An 11,000-nucleotide genomic window follows, 5' to 3' on the forward strand; every position below is an offset into this window, starting at 1 on the left:
CGTCATTCAAAAATATAATGGCCTATTAGCAATTTTAGATAATGCCAATACTAATAATGTAATTATATAGAAAACCAAACCTGGTATACATTAATAATCAAACAATACGGCTAATGATTAAATTTAACGTGAGATGGTGACTTAATTGACCATCTCATGTTAAATTTAATCGTAGTCCAAATTACTTACTCCCTTAATAATTAATTAGCTATATTACAGTTCAATAAGAATCTGGCTGTATCGACTGATTACTACTAACAACAATGATTTCAGGTTATACATATGCATTTTAATAATATATTTTAATATTTAAAATCTGTGTAAATTTTAATTTTTTGAGAAAATATTAATTTGTAAGTTTTATTAAACTTAACTTTCATTCTAGTCATTTTTAAAATGAAGGGCAAAAGAATAGCAAACACAGTAGAATGTCAATTATCTGAAAATCAATTAACTATTGAATTCAAAGAATACTAATTCCAGTTGTTACATAATAACGATTATCTGTTATCTTCTGTAGGCCTACTATTGAACTATTAGTACTTATTAGTGCTAGTGTTAAGTTTTATTCATTACAATACAATAAAAGCATGATTAACGAGTCAAGGGGTTCGAATGCATCAGATGCTTCACCGTGCGTAGACAGAACAAAGCATTTTATTTATTAGAAACAGCATTGAATGGTTAAAAATGCAACGTAAAGCAATCTTCCAATTCTCGTGTCAATCAAACAGAGCTTAAAAAGCAGAGTTAAAAAAATAATAATAAAATAAAGCCGATTATAAGCAACTTCTTTCAAAAAAAGATCTGTGATAAATAATAAATTAAACTATTTTTTCAAAATTTCCTATTATTTGTGTGTATTAAATTTTTGCATCTTGATTTTTCTTGTAGTAGAATTAAAATTAATATTTTTTTGGTTTATTTGAAGGCTTTTTATTCGTACCCTACCAAGTGTGATATCTGAAATTGTCCAACTCTAATTATTTCAAATACACAATGCTCTACTGTGTAACGATTACTTGAAAAAGTTTACTAGAACTTTAAATAATCCACCCCTAATAGAATTTATTTTAAAATGTTTACATTTTAACTCTATTAGATGTGGATTTTTTTAAAGTTTTGAATTGGAGATAAGTCCTTTATATAAACAGGTGGAGTTGAGACATTTTGCTAGTATAGTAACAATAGAAAGTGGGAGCTTTTTAACAAATTATTATAATCAAATGCATAAAGAGTTAATTTAGAGAAATCTACTTATGAAAAATAAAGGTCTTTTTAATAATAATAGTAACATCATTGTACCTCATCATCACATTTTTAATATTAATACCTTTATGTAACTAAGAATAAATGACTATCTTCACTTTATTACAATTCTCGTTGTTGTCAACTGATTCACAGCAATGTCTGTATAAAATTTACATGTTGGGTGATGTCCAGTTACACCTATCTTTGCTATCAGACCCAAACCAACAACAGTTTGTTTTGTTTACATCATTGGCTTTAAGATTTTTTGGTTGCAATACTGCCCATTTTCCCTCTGAGACAGCTTACCGAATACTTGAGGTTAAAGAATGACAGCTAGGTTTGAGGCATTCTTTAACCTCATTCAATTGTCATAATTTTGACTGCTTTCATGTAATATGCTACCTCTTTTTTTCCCCCTCTTTACTGGATTATCACAAACTAACATTTCCATATTTTTTAGTTAAAAAGTTGCTAAAAATGAATACAGGCTTTATTTTTTGTACAAAGGAAAATCTTGTTGCTATGTAACTTCAAAAAGGTTTCCTGATTGATGTGAAGGATACATTTTGAAATAAACATGAGTGGAAGTAAGTTATTTTGGAAATAACATAGAGGTTTGCTATCTGCTAAAAATAGCGAGTAAGTGCTTTAGTAAATCAATAACATATTTTATACTTCTGTTAAAGAAGAATATTAAAGTATTGTTAATGTATATTGTGTCATTTTTGGGCACAAGTTGTTTTGGAAACAGACTCTTCATTAACTAAAATTATAGAAATATAGTTTAATATATAAATATTTATAATAAATAATAATTATATATATATGGGGAGACTATCTGCTTGATTAACATGATATTAACTTTATTTATCTGCTTTTATGGGTGGGTTTTTGTTATTTTCTTTGTTTTTACATTTTTTTCAGATAGTTCTCTTGATGAATTTAATTATTTGTTTGTTGAAAAGACTGTCTTGTTTATAAAATCGTACTGCCTGATGTCTTACCAGCTTAGAGATATGAAGGAGTACATGTCGGGAGTTGAAATTTGGCGCAGAGTATTAGGTGTCCAAATCATGCATGCATAAAAAAGCCAGACTTGCAGGTAGTCGGGGGACTGAGAACCGAGACAAAATAAAATACAAAATGGCAACATTCTCTACAAACAGGCAGTAGTGCAAGATTTGCACATGCGTTGCTGGTTGGTAAGTTGGAAATACGAATATTGTGAAATCGAATTTTGACAAATACATGCATTGGGAAGTTTGAAAAGTGAATGTTTCTAAACCAATACATCACCAACTGCCGTAAATAATCGGGCTACTTTTGGATATATACAGTACAATTAAAGACTGGAAATAAATTTGGCACTTGAAGTAGGCGTTAGGCACCATCTCTTATTAAAATTAATAATTATAATAATTTAAATTCAAATTATCCAAAAGTTAGTCCGATTATTTACGGTAGTTGGTGATGTATTGGTTTAAGGTTATCGGGTTTAGTGAGTGTTTATTTGAATGTTGCTAAATCAAATTTTGACAAACGAATCTTTGAAAAAAACCCATTTACCTGTCCCGTGTTATTCTCCACATATTTCTGGTCACCACGTGCTAACCTTGACCGACTGACCACAGATATCTGTTTCATCATCGGAACTTTTTGAAACTAGATGACACATTGTTTTAATTTTATATTAAAACTAACTTCCAAAATATAATTATTTTTTCTTTTTACATTTATTAATACAGTAAACTCCCGATTATCCGGGCTAATGGTGGGAGAGGTGGCACGGATAATCCAAAAACACGAATAATCCGAACTATAATTATTTATTTCTAAAATACAACATATTATACATTTCTAAGGCAGACAATTATTTTAACATGTTTAATGCTCATTATTAAGAAAATCTGTGATTTTGGTTTGTTTGCAGGAATCTTTTAATGATTTTTTAATATCAGTTCGAATTTTTCTAAGAGCTATTATGTCATTATACTCAAATTCCCATTGGTCAATGTACTCCAACAAAGTGTCAACAGAATTAGGGGCCGTGTTGTGACTAATGCGATCGATAATTTCTTCTTCTCTACTTTCGGCTTCATTCTCTTGCTCTTCTGGTCGAATGAGATTGGAAATAATATCCGCATCACTCATTATTTGAAAACCTCCATCCCACGAATCATGTTCTAACCACTCCTCAATATTTCCTCTATCAACATTTTCAAAGCCATGTAAATTTGCACTTAGCTCACTTATTTCAGATACTGTTTCACTTGTCTCGGGCTTGATAAAATCCAAAAAAAATCACCTACATTCGGTAGAATTTTCCTCCGTGATCAAACGAGTGTTATTGGCTTTATTTTGTTCCAAGATTGAGTTACACCATGTATCGCATCCAGTATTGTCATTTTCCTCCAAAATTAAAATCAAATCATTACTTTCATTACATTTTTTTTAAAATTAAATTTATGCACAGATAATGCGCAAACCAGATAATCCGCACACAGATAATCGAGAGTTTACTGTATATATATATTTCGTTTGTGCAAAATAAAAAAAATAATTGTGAACGATACAATAGCCACCATTATTTTTTTCAAAAAGGGAAATTTTTACATTGACAAAAATTCAACCCAGGGCGTCATGCAACAGAGAGAAATTTCAACATTCAATAGGTTAATTTCACTGAAAATGCATCGTGGATGTCCTCGTGGTCATGGCCGGCAAGGTTTGAATAATCGCGCTCAAAACCAGCGATACCAAAGATGATTGGAGAATGAGAACGAGACCCACAGTGAGCGTTGAAGTGATCCCGCTTAGTAGTGAGTCTACGAGACATAGTCTTGTCCCAAATACGGCCTTGCCGTTTTATTTGTTTGTTTTAATTATTAATTACTTCACTTTCTTTTGTAATAATGATTTGTTTTGTTAATATGGTTGTAATCCCCACAGAACAAAAATAAATGTAATAAATAACTAATCCAAAATATTAATGTAAATATTAATGGAAACATTTATTCAATATTATCTGAATAAATATCTGAATAATTTTAATCTTAGTTTTGAAACATTTTAGAAATAGATAATGCAAAATATTTTTATTAGAAAAATTACAAGTCATTCTACGCAATTTTTATAATAATTTAAATTCAGAAAATAAATGATTTAAGTATTTTATTTCTTATTTTATAAGTTTGCATATTTCTGATACATTTATTTTATTTATTTAGCATATTAGTTTTACCTAGAAAAAAATCAACTAAGTTTTTCTAGGTAACACCAGTACATTAGCAAAATATCATTCTATTTATTGTTAATGTAATGTTTATTTGCCTTATTTTAAAAAAATGTGTGATAGGTATGTTAGTATAGAAAATACTTAGTAATTAATGGGGTTTTATTTTATACAAACTTCCACTTTATTGGAATGTATTGATCATGTATTGTGGGACACTACTGTATTTACAATCATAATTATTGATACTTTATAATATAATAATTTATAAGTTAAAATTTGAATGTTGTTATAACCAAAAATACAAATTTATTGTTTTTTTTACATTAAAAAAATATTAAAAAATTTAATCATCATTATATATATTGAAAATCATCATCACTATTAAATTAACAATAAAACCAAGTGTTACTCTATTAAAAATTTAAAAGTTTTTATTTTTTAAAATTTTATTTCATGTTTAGAAATGATACTTAATAGCTAAATTTTAAGCATGCTAGTTAATTATTAGCGTGGTTGAGGCCGAAGCTTTAAACGTGAAAACGTGTACGTCGGACATTCGGCACGACTTTCCTGTAAGCCTAGAAGTTTGACAATGGGGTTTGGAAAGTCAGTGGAATCATGCTCAACATCCCAAACGCCATTGTCAAACTTCTAGGCTTACAGGAAGGCGGCACCGAACGTCCGACATACATGTTTTCGCGTTTAAAACTTCGGCCTTGACCTCGCTATTATTCCCACTGTTTCATTTAATTTTTATTAATGTTACATAATCCAATGACTATTTTAAGTAAAATCAATAAGTAAGTAAGTTTACGTAATAACTTATGATTCATTTTATATTTTCATTTATAATTGTTTATTAAAAATCCTTATTCAAAAAATCTATAAATTTTATGTTAGCATATTAACAAAAATAGTATATATTGATGAGGATATGATGCAGCTGTATAAATAAAATTAGTTATCAAATAAAAAAAAAAAAAAAGGATGCAATAAATTACAAAATAGCTGTAATAGCAGCAGTAAGTGGCAATTTAAATTACTTCTTAATTTTAGTCTAAATTAAATAAAAATTTATGTATTTTGTTGTGTTAAATTCATATGTATAGAATCCACAATAAATAAACAAATAAATTTATGATATGAATGAATAAATTCATTTGATTAGATGAAATTATAATGGCATTTATTATTTACATTTATTTCTCATGTATATGATCTTTGAAGGGATCAGGTTTAAAAGTTGGTTATCGTGTTTTGAGTTATCTTACTGATAAGCTGTTCTACCTAATTTTAAATTAATATGCCTCAATGTCCTCAATTTATTATAATCTTATTTTGTCCACTAGTACGTATCTATTAACAGGACTTATTAAACTGGCTTTAAGGATATGGCAACTCAGTTTCAAGTGAAACTGAGTTGCCGTATCCTTAAAGCCAGTTTAATAAGTCCTGTTAATAGATACGTACTAGTGGACAAAATAAGATTGCTCTACTTAATGTCCACCTTCTGAAATGATCAGATGTGTCAATTTATATGCATAAAAGGAAGGCAAAGTCAGATAAAGACCCCTATAATTTGCCTTTTTAAAGTACAAACAAAGGAATAATTTGTGTTTTTATCCAGAAGCTAGGTTTATGTGAATTATCACCATTTACATCCAAACCTTTAGTAATTGAATATAATGCTTTTGAATTACAAATATTTTAAATTTCAACATACCCTTTCTGCCGTACTTTTCCATCGTTGTACAGAACATTCTGTTATGCGTTTGCAACGTAAATGAGGAATATGACCGTATACATTATGAGATGATTTCCACATTCTAAAATTTACAGATTAGCATTAATAACTTATAATAAATACTGTTTAAATTTATGCAATTATTTCCGGATAATAACAAAAATTTATTATTATATTATTAGAATCGTATACATATATTCACAATGTAAAGCATACACAATTATTTGAAATTATCTTGTAGTAAGGTTTAATTTTAAATTATTAAACCTTACTACAAGATCCAATTTACACCAGACAATTGGCCGAGGGAGTAAAGGCATCGGCCTACCTATCGTTTTCGGACCCGAGAGGTAAAAAAAGTTTCCAACAATTCTTTGGAGGTTGGTCTGTACCAGTTATGTTGGATCCTCATCCCTCACCACCTGCACACCCATTGTGAACCTGGGTGAATCCAAGATGGGCACTGAAAAATGGCCTTAGTGACTACAGGACAGCGTCAATTTACAATTGTTCATTATAAAAGTTAGTTTTAGAAAATTAAAATTTACAAGAAAGAATCATTTAGTCAATTACAATTATTTCTGCTATATTTTATACGATATTTGTTCTGCTTTGTTTTGATCTCCTTGTGAAATATCAGATTATTGGACAAAGTCCTATTAGAAGAGAATTTCTAAATATGAGGCTTTACATTTTCATTTAACCACAACTAAATTTATATTATATATATTATATAATTATATTAATTTCATTCAAAAAGTTTACTTTTATGAAATATTTTCATAAAAATTTCTGCCGTATAAAATGAATTTTAAAATCAATTATTTAAAACGTTTAAATCGTTATTATTTCAATCATTGATATAAATAATTAAAACAACATTGTTTATGCATAAATGTAATAAAATATTCAATCATGTATATAGTATCTTATTAAAGTTCTATATACACATGACAGGAAAACAGTCATCTAACAAATAATTATAATACAAAGATAGAAATTAATTAAATGGCAGATTATTATAAAACAATTAAATTAATTAAAATCATTGATTTGAAGTCAATTTTTAAACTTCACTATTGAATTTAGTTTATAAGCAAGTATAAATATATATCTTACTTGTAAAAGATCTAAATCATCTATCCCTTTATCAATATATTGCAAGAATGATAAAAGAGTTCCGCAATTCACAAAAATCATTATCTGATTTTATCAGTTGCAACCAATAATTAGTGTAAATCAGCTGTGCTCAGTCAACCATGCCAAAGTAAATAGCGTACAAGAACTTAAGTAAATACATTTTTAATAATCATGCCGAAAACATACGACGTAAAAATAGATTTGGAGCCATTCGTTAATTACACATACAATTCTAAGACGGAGAGAGAGAGAGAGAGGCATTGTTTATGTGGACGTTTTTAGTGGTATTAACGGCATACGAATTTTTTCTTTTAAGCCTATTAAGTCATGCAGAACTGTTAGAAAACATTTGTAGAACTTTTTAAAGTCATTTTTTCAATGTTAGGGATTCTGGGAACTATTGTATACATAATTAAAGGTTAGAGGGTTTGCCAAAAGTTCATACATCATTGTACACAACAGTGAGGGAGAGGGGGGTCAAAATGGTAAAAACTGTACATATATTTAATGGATGGCTCCTTTCTTATAAGGTTAAATTTTACAAAATTTTAAGATTTGAGAAAACTATTTTACTTTAAATAAAACATATTAAAATTAAAGTTAAATTAAAAATTGTTTTAATTCTAATTACTTAAAACAATTTTATCTTTGAATAATTACTAAGACATTTAATTCAAATTTCTAAATATTTTATTAAAAATTAGAAATTTAAATTAGATGTCTATTTAAAGGCATAACATGCTATAATATTGGCAATTTGCTTTTTTTCTTATATTACTATAATTGAACATGGCAGCACTAAGTTTTGTTTGTTTGTTTAGTTAAGTTACACTTGGGTGATCTCCCTAGGGGGAATGTCTTCCGGAGGTCTTTTCAAAGGTAACTTGCCCCTATTCAGACGTTAGAGTTGAGAAAACCCGGAAAACTCCATGTGGCCAGCCCTTCCCGACAAGGTGCAAACCCACAATTGAACAGGGAATGAAACCACTTGGCCACTGGTGGGCCCACTAAGGTTTGACTCTACGGAGGACTCATCTCACGCTTTTGATGCAGCCGGACAGTGCGCGATTTCCCCAGCTGCATCAGTGGTACACAATAAGTCTTTCATAGAGCCAAAACTTAGTGCTCACATATTCAATTACATATTTATGCTACAATATATCCCAAAATATTAAAAATATGAATTTAATTCAAACTCCAAAATGAAAATGTAAATATTAAACCAAATAAAGTTTTTTTTGGCTAAAATATTACAAATACTTTTATCCCAATGCTGAAAATATCTAGCAGCAAAAATAATTAATTCTGTATCTACAGTATAAATGTATCATTAATTAAAATTCAATAGCTGATACACTGATAGATATTATCAATACAACCATATTGAAGAATTGTGAATAATGCACTGTGATGATGCACTTTCAAGATAAACCCAGCATCCATTCCATCTGTTATTTAGAAAGAGCTTATCACTTTCACTTCTCAGTTTGGTTATCAAATTAGTTCAAGGTCAATATTTATATATCATACACGAAATTTCCCCCTTTGTTCAACGAATTGTATCTCCAGAAATAATCCAATGGCTACTTTACCTCTTTTCTACCAATTTTCACTCTCAATCAAACTAACTTCTCTGCGCTGTTGGAAGATAACAACAAGTATAATATCTGTGACGTCACAGACCTTATCACGTGCCGCCTGTGACGTCAAATCTTTTAAATTAGATTCGGAAAGGGAAAAAAATAACGTTTATATTTTCCAGATAATTTTTGTCGAGATGATGCGTGCTTAATTCATTATATAATAATTTTTTGATGTTAATTTAAATTATTATTTTTATAGATTTACCTCGATATTTTATCATCCTTCCAAATTAAATTTCTTCTCGAAAATTTGGCGAAATTTTTCATTACGTAATTTGCTTCGATTTCTGTTTTAAAATATAATAAAACTAATTTAATTTTAAATATTTTATGAATATTTTTTTAAATATTATTAAAAATGAATTCTTACGAATAAATAATATTTTCTTATATAATAATATTGTAAGATGCACTGATATAGAAACATCAGTTGAAAATTGCTCACGTGCTTTATTCGTCTGGCAACTTTAGAAATTAGAAATTAGAAATTAGAAATTAGAAAAATTATATTTATAAATAAATATTTATATTTAAAAAGAAAATTAAATATTTTAAATAAAACTAATTAAATTTATATTAAGAAATGTTTTAAGGCCATAATCTACTTTAAAATCAAACTTGAAACCTGTTTGAAAAAGGTCACAATTTACTATTAGACGAATATTTTAATTTACATCACGTAAAGACTTATAAATGGTATTAAAATAAATAAAAAGAAATGTCTCGGAATTAAATAATTCATATATTTAAAATATGTTCAATAGGTCATACATATACCAAACATTCGATTTTTTGTACTATTCAATGGAAAATTATTGAATTTGTTTATCAGATAAATTTCCCAGTACTTTAAACTTGTTAAATTTATCATTAATTATAATTTTATTCGATCCTGATTCTTTTAAGACAAAGAACGAGATGCTTCTCAAATGGAAATCGAACCCGAATCTTCCTGAAGATCTGTAAAGGAAGCAGCCAGATGATTGCGTGTGATTGCATAAAGCAATTATATGAGTTTCTTCGTTAATAAAAAACTATAAAATTATTAAATAACTATAGGCGCATCTATTTTTTTAAACTTTTACGTTAAAGTGGCGTCATTATTGCACTTCCTTATAAGAAAACTTGAAGAATGATGTCAAATTGACATAATTCGGGCAAAACAAATGTCATATGGTGTCAAATGTCAAATGTTATATAGTGTAGTTTTTAAGTCAATATATAAACCAATTTACAGTTCATTCTAGTATAATTTATGAAGCATATATACATACATTTTGCAATAAATAACTATAATTGCAAAATATAGGCTATAAATTGTATAGCATAATAATTAATAAGAAAAAAAAAAGAAAGAAAGAAAAACTGATATGATTTATAATGTGAAGTAATGATTAAATACCAATTAAAATTAATCTTTAAAGTTAAATTCTTGTTACAAACTGGAAATTTTAATTCTTATTGTAATTAAATTCTAAGTTTTTTCAATGCACTAAAGATTTTATCTTGATAAGCTATTGAAAACAGATTTAAACTTTTTAGAATTTTCAATGTGCTCATATTCAAAATATTTATATATAAAGCAGGATTTGCACATAAGGTAAGGAAGCTGTAGCTTAGGGCCTCACGTTATAAATCTATAGCTTAGGGCTCTACACTTTTATAAACATCACTATTTGGTGGAAGGAAAGGACTTGTTATAGTTTGTACTTTCCTTCCACCTATACTATTAAAATTCTATGATAGTCAAAGCAACAAGGATGTAGGAGATTAATAAATAAATAAATTAAGAAAATACTTACTGAGATAGAATTGATGCAAATTAACTATTGTTGACGATACGTAGTTGTTATCTAAATAAAAATTAATCTTTCTCGTTTATATGATAAGAAAAAAATGACTGCCCATTTTTAAAATAAAATCCTGTAATCTGATTAATTGTATCAACAGCTTGGTCAATATAAATTTAAAAATGCCAATCACACAA

At 28.0% G+C, this 11,000-nt stretch overlaps 1 protein-coding gene across 6 annotated transcripts in view; it reads right to left on the reverse strand.

Moving 5' to 3' along the window:
• Positions 1-9,471, reverse strand: part of LKRSDH (lysine ketoglutarate reductase/saccharopine dehydrogenase) — a 33,034-nt gene extending 23,563 nt beyond the window's left edge. For 3 of the 6 annotated variants that reach the window (XM_067269877.1, XM_067269878.1, XM_067269874.1), the window contains exons 1-3: positions 9,384-9,470; positions 9,219-9,300; positions 6,210-6,312 (exon numbers count right to left, since the gene is read on the reverse strand). In XM_067269877.1, coding sequence (XP_067125978.1) covers positions 6,210-6,312; positions 9,219-9,280 — 165 coding nt within the window. In that variant the 5' untranslated portion in view covers positions 9,281-9,300; positions 9,384-9,470. Of the gene's footprint in view, positions 1-6,209; positions 6,313-8,962; positions 9,069-9,218; positions 9,301-9,383 lie in introns of those variants that run through there. The other 3 variants (XM_067269875.1, XM_067269879.1, XM_067269876.1) reach the window with 3 other exon arrangements.
• Between the last annotated feature and the right edge of the window lie 1,529 nt (positions 9,472-11,000).

Source organism: Centruroides vittatus, unplaced genomic scaffold (genome assembly GCF_030686945.1).
Source record: "Centruroides vittatus isolate TY-2023 unplaced genomic scaffold, ASM3068694v2 contig_359, whole genome shotgun sequence".
Taxonomy (NCBI): Eukaryota; Metazoa; Arthropoda; class Arachnida; order Scorpiones; family Buthidae; genus Centruroides; species Centruroides vittatus.